Source organism: Hemibagrus wyckioides, linkage group LG21, assembly GCF_019097595.1.
Source record: "Hemibagrus wyckioides isolate EC202008001 linkage group LG21, SWU_Hwy_1.0, whole genome shotgun sequence".
Classification (NCBI taxonomy): Eukaryota; Metazoa; Chordata; class Actinopteri; order Siluriformes; family Bagridae; genus Hemibagrus; species Hemibagrus wyckioides.
In genome coordinates this window covers 12,943,619-12,969,779 of record NC_080730.1, presented here as the reverse complement: position 1 = coordinate 12,969,779, position 26,161 = coordinate 12,943,619, and the positions used below count along the sequence as shown (strand labels likewise).

Sequence of the window (26,161 nt, the reverse complement as noted above, 5' to 3'; positions counted from 1 at the left end):
GTGGGCGGGGACACATGTAGGTTACCGAGTCTGAAGAGGATTTTCATTGGCTGTATCTGTCGCTGTGACAGGATGTGGTGTAATGATTCGACCACGCGGAAGTGAATTGAGCGGTTTATTTCCAACTGTATGTTTACACACGATAACCGACTAATACATTAACATAAATTCTTATTTTTGTACGCTGTTTTGGCATTTTAAACACATCGACAAACCGGGACTTTGTTTACTTACTACGTGCGTCATTCAGCCAGTGCAAAAAAGGACACACTGCCCTCCAGTGGCAAACTGTTCATCCTGCACTAAATGTGCTTCAAATTTCTACTCCTTAAACTTATTCTGTGCAGAAATTAATTTAAAAAAGTGAGAAATTTTTTCGGGTAGAAAATATTTGCGAAGCATTAACACCATTTATGTGTTAATAATCAGGTAGTTTAATGCTGCATTTCTACCATAATAGTTTTTTTTTTTTTGCTTTATACAGGCATCATATAACCGTTATCATGTTTAGAAATATTTACTGCAATTTATATACAAATTGTTATACATGGAATCGGTTATAAACAACCGGAATGTAATAATCGTGGTAAACAAAAGTTTAGTTATACACAACTGCTCCAATAATCACAGTGCGTAACATATCAGGTAATCGTGCCACCTAGTGGAAAACACGGGTAACTACACTTAGTACAAAATAGATTTGATAACTGTAGTTACCAATGGTTTCCACTAGGTGGCACGATTGCAGTTGTGTAGAACAGCTCGATTTCACTGATGTACAGTAAATACACGTCGAGGTAAAATTGCAAATCATGAATTCTACTTTACATTAGATTATTAACATACTCATCCAAAAGTTCTTCAAATCTTTCTTTCCACTTTATATCTTCTATTACAAGCTTGACAAATAAGTAGAGAAGTGTTTATGGTAGTGGATACTGGTAGGATGTACAGGTGATGTGTAATTCCCAAACAACAGTAAATTAGTAATGCAATAATAATAATAATAATAATAATAAAACATTCATTACCCTGGTATTCCCATCCCCAATGAAGTTTCTGTAAGCACCGGACACACAGATCGATTTAAATAATAGTTTTATTTGTATGTTAAATCGATTAAGACAAAACCCAGAATAAATGCTGAATAACTATAGTCCTAACTTGTTTTAGAAAAATAAAACACTTCCATGTTAATTAAACAAATGAACCCTATGCTTTGACATCAAGCATATTATATTTCAATAGATCATGCATTTAGCTCCCTGCATTTTCTTTTTAGTCATACACAGAAATCCAGCCACTTGGGTCACAGCTGCCACAGTTGAGACTACAGAGACACGACCTCTCAGTTAAGACACGATACACACCACAGTGATTCTCAAGCACTAGAAAGTCAAGCGGGTTTTAGAAGGTAATGAAAGCTGGGACTGTACGCTTATACAGGACCATGCAAATCCGGAGCATGAAGGAAGACCCGCCCGTCTTCGGATGCAGGAACAGATACTGCTGAACTCGACAAATAGCGCGTGTTCATGTGGGTCCCTCATCCACATGACTCCTCTGTGATGTGTGCTCCAATGCTGAGCTTCCACTACGTGAGCTGTACAGAACTCGAGTGCTATCTTTGGCTTGAAGGTTAATTAGTGAACAGGTTTTACAGCTGCATTTAGAAAGGCTGGGACATTTGACCCGTGTTTATTAACATCCCTAACTCCTGGCATGAAAGAAGAGACTTGGCATGTCTGGAGTTGTATTTCTACAGGGAAGGGAAAAGATTTGTATGCTTTCGTTCAACGCACAATACAAATTTTCTTGGCACAAAAGACAAAACTCTGACCACCTGCCAAATGGTATAATGTTAATAAATACTCCAAATTTTCATTTTATGGCACAACTAATGGAAAACATAGATGGTATTGGCAGAAAAGTTTGTCAAAAGATTTTACAATAGGGAAAAAAACACCCACCCACCCCATCTAAACACAGCCGAAATAAAATCCTGGTAGGACGTGAAGGCAACAGGTATTTCTAACACTATAAAGGGCAAGAGTTCAATACTGATGCACTAATAGAGATGAAGTTAAGACATTTAAGAAGCAAGTCAGAGTTAGTGCATTAGGGTCTTTTAACATAAACAATACCCACAGATGAAAACATTTCAAAAGGTGTTTGAAACTTAGCTTTTCATCAAAACTGTGACCTTTTTCCCCCCCACCGGACGTCGTGCAACAGACGTCATTTTTCACTTCGTTACTTTGTCGTGGTGTTCAGGAAGCTGCATGTCTGCGTGGGGTAACGAAGCTCTCCACAGAACAGGACAGTGGTTCTTTACTGTATGACTTCGTGAAGTGTTAGAACCCTAACACACGAATGAAACTGCAACACAGGAGTCTTTATGCCTTCCTTCTTCATTTCCGCTCCTCTTCTTCACCCTGAATTAGACCCGATATGTATATAATTTAACTGTCTCGTGCGATCAAAAATAACTATTAAAAAAAAGAAAGAAGAAGAAGCAGCAACAAACAACAAAAACATCAGCTACTAGGATAGCGTCTTTGAAAGATGTTAAGGCGGAAGCTGGGAGTCAGGCAGTAACTGATGCTCTCCTCCACCTCCTGAACGCGACGCTGGAAGCGACAGCGGTCTCGGGCGTATTCTTCCCACGGGCCGTGCCGCTCCTCGTCACTGCTGGCGTAGAACTCCTCCACCTCCTCGATGAACGTCACCTGCGCAGAAACACACGGCGAGAGAACGGCTTAAAATGTGCACCATTTAATGACAAAACTGAAAATTCGAAACCAATTGTTTTATTAATGCAAACTAACTGCATTTATAACTTATACTTATATTATAACTTATACTTATAATTTATACTTTATAACTGCAAAAAAAAGCCCCACAACACTGTTTAGAAAAACACTGACATGCATATGCTGTGTAAAACTATTTCCTTAACAAATGTACGGCTTTAAACAGCAGACAGATGAAATGCCTGAGGTCAAAACACTGTCAGTCTGCCAAAGCAGTTCTCATTCACTCCAAAAGAACAAAATGTTTTTTTTTAAAAAAACATTTCAATAGGGACATGCCTTTCTGCCTATTTTTTCACCTCTAAAAGAGAAAAGAAACTTGTAAAATGCTTGATTGATGCTGTAAACCTGTATCATTTTACCTCTGTACTTGAAACCTTTCCTCCTGTCAGAAGGTTCATGTTCAGCTCAATATTTTAGTCTTGACTTCCTGCTGTAACATTTTTTTAACAATCTTTTATTATTCATTTTAAATTTTAAAGAACTAGAATAGAAATTAGGTGTGTAATTGTTGACAAACTGCTATGGGATGTGTGTATATATATTTTTAAAGCACATTTAATGGTGTGAAACTTAAGATGGTAAGCTGTGGTGCGTTTCATCACACACTTAATCCAATGTGCCACATTTTCTCCTTTTCACAAAAAACTTTTACTGAGGTGTTACATCAGGGCCACAGGCGCATTGAGCAGACACTCAGTGAAGCTTTTGCCGCGAGTTTAATATTTCTGTTCATTATTTCTCGATATTACATCACTCATAACCTTCCAGCACACAGAAGGAAAGTTTCATTCCAGCAGAAACAAAGACATCTGTTCCCCTCTCTTATCTGAACATACAGTCATTATATTAAAATGATATAAAACCAAACACCTAAAACACCTCTGACCTTTTCATTTTAACACATTTCTCGTCACTCACTCAATGTTTTGATGTTTTAACCACTTCCTGTGAAAATCCCAGCAGTTTCTTAAAAACTCAAACTAGCTCATCTAGAACCACCAACCAGGCCATGATTAATGTCAGAGATCGCACTTTTTGTTCATGTTTGATGGGAACATTAGCCGAAACTCTTGACTTGTGTCTGAATGATTTCTTTGCACTGCACTGGTGGCACATGATTGCCGATTAGACAGTTGCTCAAATGTGCAGGTGTTCTTAATAAAGTGGACAGTGAGTGTGTCTGTGTGTAGATTAAATCTTCCAGTGCACATTCATTTAAAAAAAAAAAAAAGACAACCGAGGAATTTCTATCTCCACTTCTCTTTACAGAAATCAGAGGGATCTCTCTCTCACCCAGCCACTGCTCACTGTTGCTAAGTAACATTACATATTCCTCTACAATGACCTGATATTAAATCAAAAGAAGGTGGTGTGGAGATGATGGGGGAGGGATGGTCAGTTGCCGTGGCTAGGACAGTGCATACTTCTACAGTTACAGCTAATGCCTATGACTAGCATTGAGTCAGAGATTGAAAATGGGCCAGAGTGATAATGAGTAATGGGCAGAGTACCCGCTTGTGCCTCCCTGGAGAGCGCAAAATGGAAGTGTTGCATCAGAAGATGGGAGGGGGGAAAAAAAAAAAAAAAAGATAATGGTATTGCGCTGGTTTACATCATTTTCACATCCATTCACAGCTGAGCCTTAATACTGATGATCTAAATCCAGACTGAGACTACTGACGCTAAACTGGGATGTCTGAAATACCACACAGATAAGAGGAGACAGAATTTCCTCTGTATGTCTGTACTGGATATAATGGCAACATGTATAAAACTGCATCATCAACTCATAGCAACTTATGTTAGCATTACAATAGAATAAAATGTTTGATACTACAATATTCAATTCTTATATAAAAAAACTGAAGGAATTTCCCTGAGTAAGCAGTGTAAAGAGAAATGTCAAGTTTATATATATACTCAAAAGTTTGGTTTTTTTTCACGTCTAGTCAAGCTAGTATAGCTCACGATACTTCCTAGTCTTTCAAAAGACATTATGTCTGATCTTACTCGCAAAGGGCCGAGTGCAGTGTGGTGCAGCTTTTTATCCCAGTCAAGCAGAAACCACACCTGATTCCACCTCTTTAATCTGTTGATCTTGGCTTTCAGTAGGCAGGTGTGGCTTCTCCTTAGCTGGAATGAAAACATGCACTCACACCTGTCCTGTCTGAAAGACACCTGTGTATGTCTACTCTTCATCAATGTTATTATTTCAAACATAGTGCACTCAACTTACTCTACAAAACTTGGTAAAATACATAAATCACAAGAGAAGAAATCAAACTTTGACCATGACATACAAAATGTTAAGCAACATGTGAATTTCTTGGCCTGGAAAGTAATTGAAATTTCATACTAACCTTTTTCAGTCTGACAACTCCAGCACTTCCGAGGCCCTGAACAGCTGTCTCTGAGAAGCCGCTGTCCATCCTCTCCTCCGCCTCCTCTTTCCTATAGACCAGAGGCTCGACCGGTCTCTCTTTCTTACAGCGCTGTCTGTGTGGCTGCCGAGTACTGATTGCCGCCTGAAAGTTCATTGGACTGTAGGGATCCGATGAGCAGCTGAAGGAGTTCCAAAGCCTCAGGCTCTCAGCTTCGTCCACAGACGAACCGGCTTCTTCGCTGGACTCCGCATCTTTCTGGGTTCCTTCCAGAGGTGAAGGAGGGGACAATGGAGAGGAACACAAAAGGGATTCGGGCTCTACTGGGGATCCCACTGTGCATGTATTTGTGGCAGATTCACCGAGTTTCCTGGATGTCCGGATAGAGGCTGTGAAGTTGCGAGGGTTATAGGGGTCCTTTGTTTGGAACAATGAATTCAACAGTCTCTCACTCTCAGAGTCAATTTCTTCAGATTCTGAATCCTCCTCATCTTCTTCATCCTCATCATCACTATCATCCATGTCCTCGGAGTCAGAACAGCTGTCCAAGACGTCGCTGTCAAAGCCGTCATCATCGTCACTGTCCTGAACGCTGTTGTCTTCCACGTCTGACTCGTCGCTGCAGGGGCTGCCCATGATGTAAGCGATCGCCTTGTTCTGACAGCAAGGAGTGGACTGAACTGGCAAAGCCTCATGTACAATCGCAGGCTCTGCGTTTTGCACTTTTTCCTCCTCCTTGTCTTCCTCTTTGTTCTCAACCCTCTCACAATGAGTATTCCCTGCAGATTTGTCCTCCTCTCCTCCGTGCCCATGATCGCCAGCCTGAGAAGCAGTAGAACCTTCAAGGTCCAACAATTCACATACGCCGTTCATCTTACACTGCCTTGCACTGGCACTTTCTTCCTCCAAACTAGAGTAGCCATTGTCCTGGTCCGGGGTCAGAACCGCCACCTCACTGCAGGCGGCAGCAGCTCTGATACCAACTTGATGCTCTACAGCGCTGTGCTCATGAGCTAATGGAAGGTAGTCCGAGTTCGGGAGAAATTCCAGCCTGACTGTGTGAAGGCTTGTATGGTCAGCTGACTCTTTGAAGCGTGAAAGTCCAGCATATTCGCTGCATGTCCATTCAGCCTCGTTGCTGTGTCCTAACGGTTCTACCAGCTTATCAAGTGCAACAGCTGACCCCTGGCAACCCGGCTCACAATGACCACTACTGTGGCGCTCTCCACAATGCAGGGACTTTGTTTCAGCACCAGCAGAGTTTTTAGTCTGGTACAAAGCAGGTTGTGTTTTGAGGGCGCTTTGAGGGTCGTCCGATCTCCAAAGCCCCTGCCACCACCAGGTGTTAGTGGCTCTTGTGGTTTGACTTGGATACAAAACACCCAACTTGGGCTGCGTGAACTCAGCGTGGTTTCCTTCTTTTGGTGCCAGAAACCTACTGAGAAAATTCCATGTCGATGCTTGGTACCTGTCCTTCACTGGTTCTGTTTGTAGAGCCTTAAAATTCATATTCACGGCGTCTTCAATCCCCAGGTCTCTCAGAGAGTCTGTGGTCATCCAGCGCAGAGTTTCTACATCGCCGGAAGTGAGAAACGCGCCGTTTTCATGCTGACAGTGAACATAAGCTACACGCAGGTGAGTGGGACTCTGGTCAGGAGGCATAAGGTGATCGAGACCTGCCATAAGCTTATGTCCAAAGTCAATGTCTGATTTTCTTGCCTCGCTGGACCAAGCCTGCGATTTTCCAGGCAAATATTTCTGAAGAAGCGACCACGCAGGCCTCGACACTGCTGACAGCATGCTAATCCAGGAGCTAGCCCAGCTGTCGCTCCTCACCTCCAGGCTAGCAGAAGTGGGCACTGAACCCCTCTTAGAGAAGTGTTCCTCTGAGTTCATACTTCTAAACATTATTATATATTAATTATTTCAAAATATTAAATAAGGTTATGAAAGCCCAGAAACAAAAAGTCTGGGACGGCGAAAACTGATCACCAACTTCTTAGCTAGTGAACTAGTAAAGTTTTTTTTTTTTCCCCTTTCGACAAGGGTAGATTAATACTTAACTGTTTACTTAAAGGCAGATGTTAAGACTTTAGACGTAAACTAGTTAAGTTAGCTAAATATCTGTAGTCGGAGTAAGCTACAGCACTGGCTGTACATTAGCGTGAGAGGGAACGAGTCGGAAATCTTACAAATTTCACGTGCTGCTAAATATTAGCTACCGAAGAACTAACAAAAGTCAACGACAAAGTGTCGCAGTTCAGAATACTGTCCGTATTTAATATTGTCAAATCCCCAAAGTGTCCATGGTGTTTAAACGGCAAGGCCATGTTGCCGGTTAGCTCTCCATGCGACCCAGCAGTGAAGGCAGTCGGCGCCCATATTGTCCCCGGCACTCGCCATGTTCAGATTCACAGCAGCTGTACGTTGAGGATTCGTTACGCTCGCAAACTTACTGAGAACAGGAGAGAAAATAGAGGATGATGGCATGATAAAGATCGAGCTGACATATTCCACACTTCCCAAATCGGACGTCGATATGCAAGCCATTTTGGTTTCGAAGTCGATACTGAAGCTAGATCTCTGGTAGCTAGTGTAGTTCCTCCTCTTCCGATAAGAGCGCTGAACACTAATGTACCGAGTTGGCGCGTTAGCGAATTAACAAGCGTTTATTTTTAAATCGATTAAATGTCCCGTGCAAGGGGAGACAACAAATCACCGGAAATATAATTTTGAAGCGCGTTGAAATGGCTGTTATTCGCTGTTAGATTCAGCGGTGGATTCTTCAGTTCCTCCTTTTCCTTCCCTTCCAAAAGGATAGCAGAGAAAAGCCCAATGCAAACAAGGGAGATTTCATCAGAAAGGCTAAGGGACCGTCAATAAACTCCGTGCTAATGAAGGCAACGTTAGGGATCGTCGTAAAAAATCAGTCGAACGTGGCCACAGTGCCTGTTACGCAACCTGCGCCGCTGCTGAATAGCATGCATATTTCACGTGCTGTCCTGTGGCCGTGCTCAAAAATAATCTTGAGCTCAAAAAAAAAAAAAAAAAAAACCAAGCTTAAGAACAGGCGGTTTAAGTCTAATGACCAAAAGTTTATGGACACCTGATCGCCACAAAAAGAAGTGATTTTTAAACCACCCATTAGCACCATTGCTCTTTATAATCCTCACCAGTTCAAAGACATATAGTAGAGGCTGACTGGTATCTCTAAAATGTCTGTAGTGTGTGAACCCTGTCCAGTTCACCACAGCCAGTTGAAGTTAACATTTAATGCTGTGGAACATCCAGTGTCAGAAAACTTACTGTTACAAAGCGCTGACACTGGAGACCTTTAATAATTTAATAATATCTGTCAAATTAACAACACCTTTCCTATTAACCTTAGATTACTGTTTAAACTATACTAATGTTTAAACTGGGTTTGTTATAACTATTCCCCAGTGAACCAGTGAGACCTCTTCACCAAAGTAGCTCTTTCAATGAAGCTTGAAGATCCCTTAACATTTTTTCAAATGTAACCCTTATATGCTTTTGAAATATATAAAATAGGACTGAAATGGTATATAACAGTATGCTAAAATTCATTAATTCATTAAAGCGGTCTAAAGAAGGAACAGTGGTGAACCAGCGACAGGGTCATGGGCGGCCAAGGCTGATTGCTGCACCTTGGACACCTTGGACACAATTGCACACTACACACTACACTTTATATAATTTTGCAAAATTTTGTACTGCTGCTGTCTGCACCTTGGACACTATTGCACTACACACTATTCACTTTATATAATGTTATATAATTTTGCATAACACAGTTGTTGTATTTTACACTTCCTATACACATATTCTATTTTATATACATATTCTATATACATATATACCATACCTTACTTTATTTATATTTATTATATTTTATTCTTTTTTATTCAATTTTATTTTTTACCCACTGTGAACTTCTTGTTTTTATATTTTATATTTCGTATTTTTAGTATAATTCGTATTCTTATATTTTATATTTTGTATTTTTATATTTTATCCTTGTTTTTTGTTCTGTCCTTATTCCTTTTCCTTTAATTTTTTCAAGGGTCAAAACAGTCATGTAAGCATTTCACTGCATATCATACTGTGTATGATTATGTATGTGACAAAATTTGAATTTGATTTGAATTTAGGGAGCAAAGGCTGGTCTGTGTGATCTAATCCAACAGGCAAGCTACTGTGGCTGAAATTGCTGAAAAAGATAATGCTGGTTCTGATAGAAAGGTGTCAGAATACACAGAATATGCAGTTTGTTGTGTATGGGACTGCATAGCCACAGACCATTCTGTGCAGCGCTGAAAGCTCTAACAAGCTGGCAAGACAGTGTCATGCTTTGGGCAATGTTCTGCTGTGAAACCTTGGGTCCTGCCATTCATGTGGATGTTACTTTGACACGTACCACCTAACTAAGCATTGTTGCAGACCATCTACACCCTTTCATGGAAACAGTATTCCCTGATGGCTTTGGCCTCTTTCAGCAGAATAATGCGTTGTGCCACAAAGCAAAAATAGTTCAGGAATGGTTTGATGAGCACAACAACGAGTTTGAGGTGTTGACTTGACCTCCAAATTCCCCAGATTTCAATCCAATCGAGCATCTGTGGAATGTGCTGGACAAAATCCATGGAGGCCCCACCTTGCAACTTCCAGGACTGCTGCTAACATCTTGGTGCCAGATACTACAGCACATCTTCAGGGTTCTAGTGGAGTCCATGCCTCGATGGGTCAGGGCTGTTTTGGCAGCAAAAGGGGGACAAACACAATATTAGGCAGGTGGTCATAATGTTATGGCTGATAGGTGTATGTAAATTGTATGTTTTCCTCTGTTTGGGAAGCATTTTAAAAATCTTGAAGTATATTCTGCCTAAAACATGCTATAGCTGTGATTATGTTGTTTGTAACATCATTTATTTATCATTTATCAACTATTTCAGATTTCCTTAAATCCTAACATCTTGAACAGTACATCTTATAGGAAGAAGCCTTTTGTTTGGATAATTACCAGCTTTGTCATTCATCATTACTCCTCCCAAGGCAGAATTAACATTAATGACTATAATCAATGCAGCAACAAACACTGCTTACACAAAGCGTGTGACACATGAAAACACACAAGTCTGTACTGTGGGATGTTAAGAAAGCTGGGCCTGAGCCACAATAGTGGGGTGAAGGACTTACATACACTTGAATAAAGGCGTACACTTTACCACAGTTCTGCAATCAGCCAATCATGTGACAGCAGTGCAATGCATGAAATCATGCAGAGACAGGTCAACAGCTTAGCTTAATGTTTACATCAAACATCATCACAGGGGAAAAATGTGATCTCTGTTGTGTGAAAACTCACAATGGTTTTAAGGAGTGGTCATATTGTTACTTCCTGTCAGCTCAAACCAGGCCAGCCATTCTCCTCTAACCTTTCAACAAGAAGACATTTCCACCCACAGAACTGCTGCTCACTGTGTGGTTTTTGGTTGTACAATTCTGTGTAAACTCTAGAGACTGCTATGTGAAAACCCCATGAGATCAGCAGTTTCTGAAATACTCAAACCAGTCCATCTGGCAGGAAAAACCATGCCTCAGTTAAAGTCCCAGAGATCCCCCATATTGTTTTATTTTGATGTAAAAAATTAACTGCTGCTCTTGACCTGTATGTGTATGTTTCACACTACTGTCACATGATTGGCTGATTGGAAAATGGCATGAACGTGCAGATGCCCAGGCGTGTCCAGTGAGTGGATGTGAAGGATTAGACGAGGTAAATGAGCGCACTTCATTTGTGTTAATGAAACGTGATCTTCGTTGACACTCATCAGTCATTACTTTACAGAACTGCACTTTCAGAGGTTGACAGATATTTATTGTGCAAGCATTATGAGCAGAAGAGAGCAGATAAACCGAAACTAAGCAGATTCACAAGTCTTTTTTCATTTTGAATTCAAGTTCTTTTTATTATTTAGTGCAAATAATATTTTTAAAAAAATCATAGTCTAAAAGAAACAGCTATAACAGGAAATCAAAACAGTATGACCAAACTATAAAGCACAGACAAATAATATCCATAATATGTACAACACACTACACCTGTTCATTTTGAACTTACATTCTTTCCTATTTTCTCTTGCACAAATGGCCTGTGGTCATTCAAAGTGAACTTATTTGGGTTTGTTGGAGTCCTTTGCAAATCTCCTGCATAATCATAGCAAGTCTGAGCCTCCCAACAGTCTCTCTTCCAAGGGCACACAAAGAGCAACTCACCAGTAATAATACTAACACTCAGTACAGTTTTGCTACTTCAAAAATAAGTGGACTAACTTTAACGTTAAATAAGACACAACAGCATGAGCAAGACACTGGCATCTCAGGGGTGGACCAGGTTTGTTGTTTAGAACAGCTTTCCCTTTGGCTCAAGGCAGGCTACAGTGTGGTTCATTTTAGGTGATTACCGCATCACAACACCATGTTATACACACCTGTAACTAAACATACCGGTTATTTACACACATGTTGTTCAAATAACATCTAAAATGTAGGTGAATTTCAAGCAGCTACTTTGCTTCATTAAACAATCTTTTCTATCTAACCCTTTAAGTTTTGTTTAGGACAGTGGGTTAACTATTGCAGTGGACAAATCAACAAGTTTGTGTTGCAAAGAAATGGAAAGAAACAGAAAGAGAAAGTATGTATAAAATATTCACAGGAACAAAGAAAACAGCCTTAGCCACAGGTTCAGCAAATCATTTGCATGCATCTATTTCTGGAAAGGAAAACAATACAAAACACAGTTTAAAGCTTAAAACTTAGATTTACTTCCCAACAACAGGTGAATTCTGGGAACAATTTCAACAGAATAAAGAATGAATATTAACAATACTAATGTGTTAAGGTTTATCTTTGCTTTCCTTTCTTCAAATAAATAAAAAATATTCCATTTCATGAAACGGACTAATCCCAGAAACGTAAGCACAAAATACTTAATAGCAAACAAGGCCAAAAGTGCAACATTTATCCAGTAGCAAATTTCACAGCATGCACACGAATCATTCAACTACGCATTCTCACTGGAGAGACTGGTGCTAGGTTGAGATACTACATCCAAAAAAAAACGAAACTAAAACTGCCTGCTCGGGCTCCTGTTGTCATGTTTCAACCTTCACACTTCATTTCAAGGCAAGCTGTTAAGAGCACCTGTAAATAAGCTCTCTATTGGCTTGTGTGCTATTGGGCCAGGTGATATATTGGAAGTATATCACGGTCAAAGCACACATTCGTGGTCTATAAAGTGCCAATGTGATTAAAACAATGTAGTGCATATTGAAAGCTAAAGGTTTAAAGAAACACAAGGAATAAAAACAAGGTCTAGAATTCACCTGGAAATCCAGCATGTTTTATATAGCATGTTTATATCACTGTACATTGGTGGAAAGTCATTGCACAAATAAACAATGTAATCAGAATGCTTTTATAGTTTTTTTTTGTTGAATTTTAACCTGGATCGTTGTACATATCACCCAGCCATGGCATGGGATCACATTAGGATCATTAACAGTGTTGGTTAAAAAAAAAAAAGAAGGATCCATTTTAAACCACTTTCTTACTTATACATGAAAAGGCATGTTAAAGTCACTAGATGTTTTGTGGTACAATCTGAAGTGCACCAACCTACATAAGTCCCACTAGATTTTTACAGAAAGCTCAGGGCTATTATCTGAAAATCACTGCATCTATTCTGTATCTACTCAAAGCCTGGTGCTTGTTTAAATAAAGAAAAGAAAAGATGTGAACAATAAGCAAAAGTTTGTTATAGAGCTATTTTTGTCATTCATACCAGAGAGGTTGGACAAGTGGACTGAATTCGACTTTGCATGACTACAACACAAGTTTGCAATGCCCCAGAATCTCAAGTGTTTTAGTTTTTCCCAGATATGCTAGATCCCTGCAACCAGCGATGCGAAATCAAATCATTTTACAATTTTACTCCCTAACTCCCTTTTTATTACTTACTAGGTAAAAATCTGTAATAATCTAAATCACAGAGACATAAACGTCATAACAAAGGCTAGCTCCAAATCGAGCCAAAATAAAAGAACATCTTAAAATGAAATAAGTTAACATTTCACTTCCTCTCTCTTAACAGGAATCTGTGAGGTTGTACAATGGACGATGTTTTCAGGGCCTTCTGGACCATGTTCTGCATCCAAGAGAGTCAACGGTTTATCTCAAGCACAGCTATTTCAGCCATGTCTTATTCTCATGGTCTGTGAAGAGAGCAAGAAAAAAAACCCAATACAACTAGCACATGAAGTCTTTCTGTCACAGAGTCTACACGTCTCCAGGTCAGGAGAATCAGCTACACACACCCCCAGTGTGGGGAAAATACTTCCTTCTACGCAGACCCCAATGCAACAACAGACACTCCTCCATGCTCCTCAATATGTTTCAGGAGTCATTTCCCTTTACAGGGATCCACCGATTCACACCCGCTGATCAGAATACAGCGAGCAGTGCGTCACCTAGTGTCTCTACAACTGTGTGTTTCTGTCAGCGGCTGCTGTCGGAGCTGCCTGTGCTCAGCTGGTGCCAGTCCACCCAGTGCTGTCCTGGTGTTAGATCCTTTAAAGGAATAAATGCCTCCCCCAGCAGCGTGTTTTCCCAGAATGCTCCGTCACCCAGCACTCGAAGATGTATTGACCTCTGGCTTAGGTCCCCACGTGGTATCCCATCATACACCAGCTAAAGGGTGAGAAAACACAAGCAACCATCAGACATAATGCTTTTACAATCTGACTGGTCAAAAAAACCCAAAAAACAATCATATATATATATTTATATTATACATTCAGCTTCACAATTACTGGTACCCTTCAAAAGTATGTGCAAAGTTTACTGTATAAAAATAATATCAGACACAATTTTTTTTCCTCAATCTGGCAACCTTAAATTGCAAACAAAATGCAAAATGTCATCCTTTTTTAGTAATTGTTCTCTTGATCACAGTTTCAGATAGAATGCTAAGTACAAAAATATTTGACACCAAAACTTCTCAAGTCTCTAATAGGAGTAGAGACGTGGCCATGGATGGATGCTTCCAAACCTTAACGAAAAACAAAATAATGACCATCTACATTCTCCAGATTTGAACTGTACTGAAAACCTGCATCCACATGTGCAAGAGAAGACTATGAATAAGGAAACGTGAACTGCTGTATTCTCACTGTCTTCAATCGGAGCAACACTAAAGTGTGTACGTGAGGGAAGTTACTGCTTTCAATAGCTGTACTGTGACGCAACATGACCAGCAGTGTCTCAGAGGAAGCATGAGTCTCAACACTCTCAATGACAGCTAGCATGTGATTGCGGGGAACTAACATATGGGAAATGGCATAGCTGGGGAAAAACGTGGGTTAAAAATACAAAGAGACTAGAATAAAATCATACAGCATCCTGTTTCAACTTAAACTATGTTTGTCTGTGTGTGTATGTATGTATGTATATTGTTTGGGACCTATTGTTGTCATAGATGCTGAAATGCTTTTGTCGACCACTCCAAATGAAGCATAACGTGATTCTGTTGTGACCTTTCTGCTTCGTTTACCATTTCATTATACGTGGGGTTGCAAGTGCGGCGAGCTGCCTTTGTCTTCCTCTTGCTTGTTTTCTGGGGATCAGGGAGCAGGTACAGTTTGACGTATGGATCCGGATCAGTGCCATCCTGCAAGGGTTGCTGTTGAGAAATATGGAGTTGTTAAGGTAAAATTCTTCTCTTAAAGCAATGCATAACGGAAAAGCCATCAATGGCAAAAGACTCACCAGGCCTCGTATGTGTATCACCATAATGAAAAGCTTGTTGCTCTTATAGGAAATAGACAGTTTCACTTCACCAGCCACTTTACCGGGATCAGGATTACAAGAACCGTCTGTAATAGCAGGAGAATGTGATTATCATGTTGTGCATGTTTGTGTCTGCAAAACCTGTTTGGTGGAATCTTATTAATGTATTATGTAGCACTGTATGAATTTCTGCAGAAGAAAAGCACACATTAATGATTTGATGTATTTATGCTGAAAAATCTGCATCAGCCACTTAGACTTGATAATTAATTAATCTTGTTATTAAATGGAGAAAGATGATCTTTACAGAGCTCACATTAATTAAATATTAAACAAGAGTGGTGTGTGAATAGTGTTCACCTCTGACCGGTTTGCTGTCCCTGTTAATGTTTAACAAGCTTTATTGAATTTCTGGAGAATAAGAAGCCAAAGTGCTTTATAGACCTGTGACAACTCACTCTGCATGGTTACTAATTCCCACCACGTGGTGCTTGATTTCAAGCCTGTTGCAACTTACTGATAAGGTCCTAACACACCATTGGAGTTGTTCTGGTCACTGATGTCTCACACACACAAACACACACTCATAGGGACTAGTCTGGGTGTGATGACTGTGGATGAACATTAACCCTGATGTGTGTCATGCCCACATGCTAAATGAATCACCATTATTTAGCTTCTAATAAGAAACACTGTGTCCATGGAAGAATGGTAACCTGTTGGTTTGTTCCCCAGTGTGTTTACAGCAGTTCCTACTGGCCGCTCATCTCTTGGTAACGGATGGAAGAAAGTGTAGACCAGGTCACACTGCAAAGAGGGAGACAAAAACTAAGAATTAACAAATCATCAAACAAACAGCTGGAGGTCAACATGCGTCCTAAATAATTTGCATGTTAAGTCAAACAGCATTCTTTTCAGACGCTCCCTAAAGGAGACACAGTGGTGGAAGTGTGATCTACTCAGCTGCGTACTAGGAGGGGCAAAAACACTATCTATGGCACAAGTTTTTTTTTTCTTTTCTTAGAAACCTGTGTCTGATTTCCAGGAAGCGACACTGTCAAACTGAACACAAGCACACAGACCATTTATGAGCTCTATAACAGCTAAGTGAGGAATCCCTGCTGCATGAGCATGAGGGATGAATGTGATCCTAATTTATAGCTGTGTTTGTTTATTACTATTACTCAAGCCAGGTTTAGGGAAAGGTGGATGCTACGTTTGACCAGGTATAAACACATTAAACACCATAATTTAAACTGCTGTGTGTGACTGCATGTGGACCAAAACAACCCTGTGTTTCATCAGTGTTTTCCCAGTCCTCCCTAGACATGCAGTGTGTGTTGGAAATAACAGGAATGACAGGTGGGAAGTACCTGAGCAACCTCAGCAGCCGAGTGGATCAGATGCCACACGTAGGCGTTCAGCTCATCTTTCCTTCGGTCAGCCATGGCTTCCCCGCGAGAGCGGCCAATCACAAAACGGCTAGGGAAGCTGAAGTAAGAGACGGACAGAGCTATTTAAAAACGAGTTTGTTTTTAACAGTAGAGGAGATACTACTAGTGCCAGGAACACTGCTAAAATATTAATGTTTTTTTTAAAAGCTTATTTGCATATTCACTGATAAAAGACAGGCACACATACAAGAGTTTCCGTTGAGTTCAGCAGTCATAGAGTTTGCCTCTTTATATATTCTGTTTATCAGACAGGATAAAAAAAAAGCAGAACAAACAGTAACTGGGCTTCTAATCCTAGGTCATATTAAAAAACAGCTAAACGTGTGACAGTGACGATACAGCACAACAATGCCAAGTACGACAAGTAGGAAGTGCCCAAAACACCACAGTTCCTTTTTCTAGGCACATAATTACTGATCAAATCCAACAACCAGCATCATTTCAGTCTCACAGATCAGTATTTGCTCAGCTCACTGACGTAGCAGGGTTTCTTTTGTTCTCACTCTGCCAACAACCAGAGAAAAATCCTAGTACAAAATCTCATAATCTACTAACCTCCCTACTGACTGGCACAAAACAAAACCTTTCACTCTGATATGCTTGTTTAAATGGTTCAGACATTTCACCACTTTATGCTGTGGTGTATGTCTTTACAGATTCATTAGAAACTAGGATCCAATAGACAAATTCATTAGCATGCACAAATGCTAGGCGATCTTATCAAAAATTACAGTGTACTGAATGCAAAAACTCTAATTCCAGCACAACATGCATGCAATAATGTTTAGAGTGCATGTGAAGTAAGAAAACACCACAGCTCACAGACAAGTGCGAAAAATATGACCTGCTTTATCATCAGACATGTTTATTACTGACACACGTTCATAACATTTAATAATGAAATATTTTCCAAGGTTTGTATTAATGCACATAATACTGATTAGCTCATTAGAGTATTAGCCTAGTTATGTCCTGAAACCACTGCACCTATCAGCAACAAACATCGCTGTCAGACCTACAGCTACGATAATCACTCATCATTCCCCTGACACCAATCTACAGAAAGTACCAAAAGCAATGCAAATGGAACCACTGGTTTGGAACTGGACTGGAAGCCATTTGAATAATGGTAGTTTTAGTTTTCTTATCTGTAGTTCTGATACTTTGTGGAAAAGAGTATACATATTTACACGCTTCATAGTAACTACTGTGTTTTCTGCTTGTAGTAGAGCAACTATAGATCTAATACTGTGGCTTAGTAAAGACTTATTTTTTAATTAGCATTCATAAACTGTCGAAATACAATGAGCAAAAGAAAGAAATTGATCAGAGGTATCAGACTTGAGATCAGTTTGAAGCTGCGTTTAAAGCTAGTAAGAGTTGTTACATGGGCATGTTGAGAGATATTATTAGTGTACCTGGGTAATTTGGAAGAAGGGAAGATGAGGCGCAGTTTGCTGTGTAACTCATGGAACTCCTCAAAACTCCTCTGAACCAACGTCGCCCCCTGCTGGCCCTCACGCTCCACTTTCACCACATATGTCTAAACCAGAGGGAGAGATCTCTTATATTACAAAAATGTTTTATTTACTACAAAAGTAGCACTACGAGAGTGTCTGTGATTCATGAGGGACATACATAACCCTTGTTGGGGCTGTAGGTTTTGATGTGGCGGCACACAAACAGACTGCGAATGAGGCCGTCGCTTTTCAGTGTGTAGACTCGGGGCGCAAAGGACAGAACGGGTCGCTCCTCGGATGAGGCGAACTTCATCTGGGCAAGGTTGTGGATGAAGAAGTTGAGTTTTGTGGCCACGCTGCCCAGACTGGACTCAATCAACCTGGCAAGATGAGAAAAAGTGTTAACTACATTCAATTCAGGAATTACATGCTGGACTCTGAAGACCTACAAACACTAAGACTTCAAGTGCAACACATAACTAGAACACATTATAGTGTCATATAGTGTGTCTTGTCAGTTCTGGTGTATATTACAGCCTCTGTGCTCATTCTTGAAGCTGCTGTCTAGATAGACTGCATATTTTCATAGCATTTGCACCGAGTTAATAATAGGCTGTCAAAATGTGAAAGCAGTAATGCATGTACGACAATCTGATAACTCGTTATTAGTGGAGGAGACAGTTCAGTGTTACGCTATGTGCGCGTGTACAGCGACTCTCAGCGACAAAGCGAGCGGAGAACATTTATTTTCAATGACAATTCCTGGCAACATGAATGACATCAACCTTTGTTGATGAGAAAAGTTGAACTTTATGCAAATATGGAAGGTTTCGGTGCAGAGAATACAGTAGAGTGCATGTGATCTGTGGCAAAGAGCATACACTGCTTCACCTTCATATCTTACGATATGATGCAGATATACTCTGCTGAATTGTATATACAAAAGCTAGAATTCCTTCCTGAAGGTTATTTTAGCAGCAAGAAAATTGATTTGTTATCAAAAGTGGTATGTAAAATGTAAAAAATTACATTAAATATCATACTGATGTTGTGAGCTAAATAAACTAAGACTAAAGTTATAATCTGAATGTGGATCAAATCACAGACACTGAACATTTTTGGTATTTTTTTTAGTTTTATCAGCATGAGGTAATGATTACGGCTTTATTTCTCTCCTTAACGTGCAAACTAAGAAATCTATTAAAATAATTACATCATGCATCCAGTGTTTACTGAAAAAAATCTGCCAGATTCACCTCATCCTCACATAACCACGTATTTGTAGTCTGCAGTTAACACTCAGTCCCATATGGATTTCTATTCAGGACACATGCGCATTATCTAGAGGATAAATGTGGTCTTGTACATCCCATCTAATGTATCATATGGAGTAAATGCCATTTAAGATCCAGCTGCAGAAAAAAATGCAGTATAAAAACAGCAGATTTTTATGGGAGAAAAAAAAAGGTAAATTTCTGTCTTTGCCAGTTTTCTCGAATAAATGTACTGGCTCTTGGAAATGTAACAGAGCTTCCACTGCTTAAAGCATTTTTACATAAAAGTCGGATCTGGGATGTTCATCACAGTTTAAAAAAAATGAAAAGAAATACTGCCAAAGTGCCTCTGTTTTTCTTCCTGATTTTTCTTCCCATCATGTCATTCGAAAAAACACACAGCTTTCTTTCTAACAGTCCTGACTGGTTTTTGAGTCGTGTTTCATTTCATTTTCTCTTCATACCAAGAGCAGTAGGCCAAAGGGTCATGATTCCTAACCAGTTACCTTCCTATTATGAATATTAAATACATGTCATGGGCTCGATTAATACATTTATCAAGAGGTTCCTGGCTCTCATGCTGTTTGAAATGAAAAATTATTTTCCAACCTGGTGAAGTACATGGTGGCATCAGCCTCAGACTCATGTGGTCTCAGTGCATCGTAAACATACTTTAAATCTTCTAGATCTGACAGCTCAGGAATGCCACAGGACAGCATCTGCACATACACACACACACAAACAGATTTTAATAAGATGGATTATACAAATTCTTCGGCTATTAAGCATGCACACTAGAAGAATGTAAATAACTTTAAAATTAGTGTCACAATCTGAGCTAGCCAAGTGCAAACAGAAGAACACAGATAATCTGATTTTCAGCTCACCAAGCCTAGCAGGTTGAGGAACAGATGTGCGTGTTTCCTTATGAGGTTGTACGCCTCACAACACAAGTCAACAAAGTCATGAAAGCGACTCGAAGGCTTGTCACCTCCGTTAATCACGTAAGCCATGTCTGATGTGAAAACGAAAGGAGCCCGGTCCCTAAAGGAGACAAAGAGCATTTAATCACGTCACATAGCAGTTTTTCATCTCAGATGGAAAAGTTAATTCATACTGATGGCTACGAATACGGTTTTTGTCAGTCATGTGTAAATTGGTGTAAACAGAATTTTTTCCCCTCCTCATTCCTGGTCTCACCGTTTGATGTTGCCAAACATTTGCGTATGGCCCAGGAATTTGCCGAAGTCAATGTGGAACATGTGGCCACTGCTCTTCAGCATGATGTTGTCATTGTGGCGGTCACAGATACCCAGGATGTAGGTGGCCACACAGCAGCCTGCACAGGAGTAGATGAAGTTCTCTACTGCCTGCAGAAAAAATAACAGTGTGACTGGCGTAAATAAAAGCTGAACACTTATGTGCCAAACCTGAACATTTTTAGAAGAGAATTTACAATAAATGTGTTCTGCTTTCAACTGCAGTGTTATAAATCTGTTCAGTATCTGTGTCTGGATGACTGACGGCTTGTCTCCATGCTGTCTCCATGCTGTCTCCATGCATGTCTTTCTTTTTTTCAGGCATCGGGTTAATGAGTGCAGAAAATCTCTGTTGTCAAAAAATGTGCATCATATTTGTGCCAAATGTGCTTTAATGATTTATGGCTCTCATTCCTTCACTTTCGCTTATCACATGCTCTGCAGCTCATTGCCTCTGAGCATCAAGCACAGCTCGACTCGACTCGACTCGACTCGACTCGACCCAGCATCCCTGAAGATACAAGATAAAGCTCAAGTCTCTTCTCTGTCCTGGCATCCTGGCAGTGGAATGAATGGTCCCAAAAAAACTGATGACCTACAGTGCCTTGCATAAGTATTTATCCCCCTTGAACATTTCCAAAATATGTAGTATTACAACCTAAAACTTTAATAGACTTAATTATATGACACTAAATAGCCCATAATGTTGTGTGTAAAGGGGGGAATATAGTCAGAAACGCAAATATAGACAGGAAAAATATTTACATAAAAAAAGTATTCACGCCTATTTCTATGAAAGCACCTTAATTTAGTTGTTGTGTTACCATTTGCCATCAGAAGTCACATGTAATGTAATTAGTGTCATGTGATCTCGGTATAAATACACCCGCCCCTGGAAGTCTCCAGTATTTGTTTCAGGAAGCTATAAAAAGGTTTTTGTTGCTGTAATGTTTCTCCGAGAGTTTCACCTTGAGTGATTTTTTGAGAATGTGTTTCTGTTGAGACCAAAAAGCACTTCTGTAAGTCTTTCTGCATAAAGGCAAATGCTAAATGCTGTAAATGCAAATGTATACAAGGCTCCTCACTTTCTCATACTCGTCCTCAGTGGGGTTGTGTTTTTGCAGCCAGTCAGCCAGCGGGCGGTCCTTGAAGGAGCCGGTGACCCCGTGCTCTACTTGGATCTTCCTCAAGGTCTCGGCATTGGGGATCATCTCCACCATGCCTATGATAAAGGAATAACAATTAGTCAGATCAGGCAAACAGTCTAGCATTGCTCAACTGATTTTGCAGTTTTTATCCTGTTTAAGACTTTATTTCACAGAAACACACCTCGGCTCCGACCCGTGGAAAAGCAGCGGAAGATGACCATCCTCATGTCCAAGCCCTCCTGGATCCAGATTTTGTTCATGATACGGATGGTCTGCAAGGTGAGCATGTCCTGCCGCAGGTCATCTCCTGACTAAATACATTTGAACGTCAGTCAGTTCTCATACCTTTAGCACCACAAGCAGATTTTGAAACTGAGTAAAGCACCTTAAAGATGACATTGATGTTGTCTCCCAGTGGGTCCATGTTCTGGAATGAGAGCTTAAGTGGCACAGCATTGGAGTTGAAATAGGAGCAGGACTAGAGAAAATGAAGGAGAGAGGAAAAATAGGGGGACAGAAAGCATGAGTAGGTGGAGAAAAAAGAGATTCTGTTTTATTTGTGTTGTGGCCTGAAGTGATGGACAACACAGAGAGACATCACAAAACACCAAGCTAAATTTAAAGCTAATGCCTTGCTTTTTGCATAAGACAAAACTATTACTGCTGTTAAAAATAACAGCAATTTTACCTAAAGGTGGCACACTTCAGGAGCAAACTAAAGACTGTTTCAAGCACTGAAACAAAATAAGTCATGGAACATTGTGATTGGACCATGTACCTGTATGTTAATGCCCTTGACTAGCAGGCCAGGGTTAAGAGGAAGGCGGCAGCTGCTGTTTAAGGAGAAGAAGTGCTTGACCTCATCCAATCCCTCTCTCAGAAGAGCCTAGAGCAAAACACACAGGAACAACATGTCAGAGGATGCAAAATAAACAGCTTTACAGATGCTCATGGTTCAACAACCAATATGAGAAACATAGCTTAATGACCAGGACAAAGACAAGGAGGAGTTTCTGACCTGTCTGGATGATGGAGAGGAGTCTCGGACACGCTGTGCGACTTTAGCCAGGATGTTGATGAGCCAGCACTGGCGGTCAAACTCTTCACGGAGGCCTTGGCCTGAGCAGCAAAGCAATGCGGCCAGCAGGTGCTGATAACGTACGCTGAACTGGGAGTCCTGCAGTGTGTCCTTCAGTAACCTGTGCAATACAATTCAGTATCATGAGGCTAATCTGCAATACACAATACAGCACAGTACAACAATACACTAAATATCAAGAACAATCTATATTGTATGCATTGCAATAGCTTTCAGCAACCGAACACAATACACAACACAAATGCAATACACAACAATCTGATACTAATGATATTCACACTTCAATTTCAGTATTTTTCACACTCATTTTTTTTTTTGGAAATTATTTAATCAGCATGGGAACAAAATACACATTCAAACTTTATTCGCTTTCAGGTACTATCATGGTTGATCCAGAGCCTATCCCAGACACAGACAGGTCTGTAGCTCTTTGCTGTTTTAGAGTAATCCAGATAAAAGTCTTAAATTTGTTTCTTACTCAAGCCTCCATCAGTGAACAGCTGATAACATCAACAAATTGGACTTCATGTGACATTCTGTCCATATGGTACACAGTTCCCATAGAAGGGAAATGATTTATAATCACCCTCTCCAGGGTCACTCAGATGATGATGGCTTCCCTTTTGAGTCTGGTTCCTCTCACTGTTCCTTCCTATTATTGGCACGGGGAGTTTCTTTTCCAATGTCACCTCTGGCTTCCCTTATTAAGGATAAACTGGCAATTTTATAAATGTCTAATTTCTATCCTAAATTTATTTATTTCTGTAAAGCTGCATTGTGACAGTCTCTATTGTTAAAAGCTATACAAATAAAACTGAACTTTCTGGGTGGGCAAGAAAGCACTTCTGAAATTTACAGTGGACAATCATATGATAAAATGCACATGGAACAGCCTATAGCAGAAAGCAATGAGCTCACTTTCAACAACCTATACAATACACAAGCTTTGTAACTTTGTAACTCATACATAATACAGTGTATCTAGAGCAGTTGAAACATCAGGAGCCAGTGAGACAGACCTTAACCTTTCAGCAGATGGCGCTAGAGCTGACTGAAAAAATACACTGGGCAGAGTTCTTCTGAATCTCTACATTCGGCTTCATGTGCACTGTGCATGAGGCAACTCAATATGCTTTTTGTTTCAGTAGAGTTAATTTATTATTATGCTGACTTGGACTGGCCATGTGACGTGTGTGTGTGTGTGTGTGTGTGTGTATGAATACTATCAGATTTCAGAGTATGCTAGATCTCAGTATTGTCTGCAATACAGAAAGTGGACACACCAGAAAAGGCAGTGAGCAACACGCACGTCTCCAATGGCTCTGCGTAACAGGAAGCGCACCAACGGACTGTCAAGGTAACACTCATACTTCAGCGCCTGATTACAGGGAAAAAAGCAGATAAAGGTTTACATGATAACAGCTACATCATGTACAGAAGAAGGAAAACGTGTGAATGGTGAATGTGTGTGTAGGAGAGAGAGAGAGAGAGAGAGGACAACAAGTCCATGCTACCTGCACCAGCTGTGGGAGAAAATCCAAGAGCTCAGAGTCAGAGATGGAGTCCATCCATTGGACAGCTGTGCGCCTGCACTCCTGATCTGGAAACCTAAATATACACACATAAAACAGGTTTACTTCACTAAGATTTACTTCTGCCTAAATCCAACAGGACAGAAAAAAATATTTGCTGAAGAAGGTTTTGCACAGTGTCGACACATTCTGAAGGAAAATAAATGATCATTTTTAAATGCTTTATTCCACTTGACAAGATAGTCAGACAGACCGAGGAACAGGCAAGCAGACAGACAGACACGTGGACAGACAGGCAGATAGACAGGCAGAGACTGACTAATAGATTGACAGATAGATGAGGATTTGAGAAATATGTCTATCACGTGTGTGTGTATATGTGTGTGTTTGTGTGTGTATATGTTTATCTGGGTATAAACTGAAATATTAGGAGGTATTAGAGTCACATGAGCTTGACAGGATGTGAACAGTGAACAGGAAACTGAGCTCGTACGTGGCGTGCAGCAGGCCTAGTGCATCCAGGTGGTTTGTACATGCCCACTGGCGCAGGAGGGCGTAGATGTCAGGCAGACATGCCCACTCCCAGCTGGGGGCGCTGGCGAGAATCATGGGTAAGCGGCTGCTCTCTGCGTGGCAGAAGTAACGCTTTTCCCACAGCAGACGCTTGTGCTCTGGTGTCAACCTGACAAAACACATGGACAGACGTGCAGAGGTTAATGTATACGCTATTGAATGTCAGTCTACCGCTTTGGAATAATACATCAGCTGTTAAAATTTTGAGAGAGAGAGCGAGCGAGAACAAGTGTGAGTGAGAGAGCGAGAGAGCGAGAGAGAGAGAGAGCGAGAGAGAGAGAGAGAGCGAGAGAGAGAGAGAGAGCGCGAGAGAGAGAGGACAGACACAGTACAGCAAGCAAAGCCAGAAAAGTGAGTGAGTGTAATGAAGATCAGGAGAAAGAGGAGAAAGGTAGTAAAACGCACAGGGGATAATATAGATCCTGTGGGAAAGAAAGAGGAAGCAGAAGAGAGAGAGAATGGCAGAATCATTTCACTATAATGGTTTTATCAGATGTTAGAAAAGTGGGATGTTCAGAGACATGCACCTGGCTAGTGCTGGCTTGTAAAGAGATATCTGACACAGGAGTTTAGAACATAAGGCTGTAATTCCTGTCAAACACTGACATACTGCAGATACACTGAAAGTTTATAAATCCAACCACCTGCAATCTCTCTGGCCTCCATGCCAGCAAGTTCATCAGCACACTGTTAGCAGTAATCATCTGGACTTCTACACTCACACTCATACACACTTGTCAGTATATATCATGAAGATTCACAAATTCATATTCACCATAATACTCCTGGGATACAGGACGGGGCGCATGTGTTCTTCATCATCATAACCAACATCATCATCTCTTTGTTTACTTCACATTCTCCAAGTCCCTCATAAATAATGCCTCATGTACTGAGTGTGCTATTCGCCTGAGGGGGAAACTTGTTTTCAGTACAAGTAGCTGACAGGTCGTTTATTTCTGCCGCAGACATTTGTCCTGCTCTTCTTTATCTTTCCCTTTTGGATCTTCTTCCTGTTGTTGCTTTAGTGTGTTAAAAGTTAAAATGAGACCTTTTCAATGGAAGGTTTTTCCTGGTAATGTACGGGCTTCTGCACACACAAGCTCCTGAAAGTCTCCCTGCTACTGTACTGAGTCTAGTCCCAATCCTGGGATTCTTATCATGATTCACTTTCACATTCATCTCTTTCATAAATGAATGAATGAATGAATGAATGAATGAATGAATGAGAGACAGTGTGAATAAAAGAAAGGCAGAAAGACAAGCAGTGCAAAAGAAAGACAAAGATAAACAGA

The 26,161-nt window shown here is 40.4% G+C and overlaps 2 protein-coding genes across 4 annotated transcripts in view; both read right to left on the bottom strand.

Annotated features, from left to right (window-relative positions):
• Positions 1-1,081: 1,081 nt before the first annotated feature.
• On the bottom strand, positions 1,082-8,071 carry LOC131342497 (uncharacterized). The gene is made up of 2 exons (XM_058373472.1): positions 5,177-8,071; positions 1,082-2,729 (listed from the first exon to the last, which is right to left on the bottom strand). Exons 1-2 carry the CDS (start codon positions 7,103-7,105, stop codon positions 2,538-2,540), a joined length of 2,121 nt encoding a protein of 706 aa, XP_058229455.1. The 5' UTR covers positions 7,106-8,071; the 3' UTR covers positions 1,082-2,537.
• Positions 8,072-12,596: 4,525 nt separating this feature from the next.
• The window catches only part of pik3c2b (phosphatidylinositol-4-phosphate 3-kinase, catalytic subunit type 2 beta), a 51,423-nt gene continuing 37,858 nt past the window's right edge, over positions 12,597-26,161 (bottom strand). For all 3 annotated transcript variants that reach the window (XM_058374141.1, XM_058374144.1, XM_058374142.1), the window contains exons 16-33: positions 24,787-24,975; positions 24,276-24,369; positions 24,045-24,139; positions 22,681-22,861; positions 22,441-22,548; positions 22,048-22,140; positions 21,844-21,973; positions 21,600-21,736; positions 20,456-20,625; positions 20,143-20,299; positions 19,865-19,974; positions 18,160-18,361; positions 17,940-18,064; positions 16,441-16,558; positions 15,784-15,874; positions 15,047-15,153; positions 14,832-14,960; positions 12,597-13,969 (exon numbers count right to left, since the gene is read on the bottom strand). In XM_058374141.1, coding sequence (XP_058230124.1) covers positions 13,778-13,969; positions 14,832-14,960; positions 15,047-15,153; positions 15,784-15,874; positions 16,441-16,558; positions 17,940-18,064; positions 18,160-18,361; positions 19,865-19,974; positions 20,143-20,299; positions 20,456-20,625; positions 21,600-21,736; positions 21,844-21,973; positions 22,048-22,140; positions 22,441-22,548; positions 22,681-22,861; positions 24,045-24,139; positions 24,276-24,369; positions 24,787-24,975 — 2,428 coding nt within the window. In that variant the 3' untranslated portion in view covers positions 12,597-13,777. The remainder of the gene's footprint in view (positions 13,970-14,831; positions 14,961-15,046; positions 15,154-15,783; positions 15,875-16,440; positions 16,559-17,939; positions 18,065-18,159; positions 18,362-19,864; positions 19,975-20,142; positions 20,300-20,455; positions 20,626-21,599; positions 21,737-21,843; positions 21,974-22,047; positions 22,141-22,440; positions 22,549-22,680; positions 22,862-24,044; positions 24,140-24,275; positions 24,370-24,786; positions 24,976-26,161) is intronic.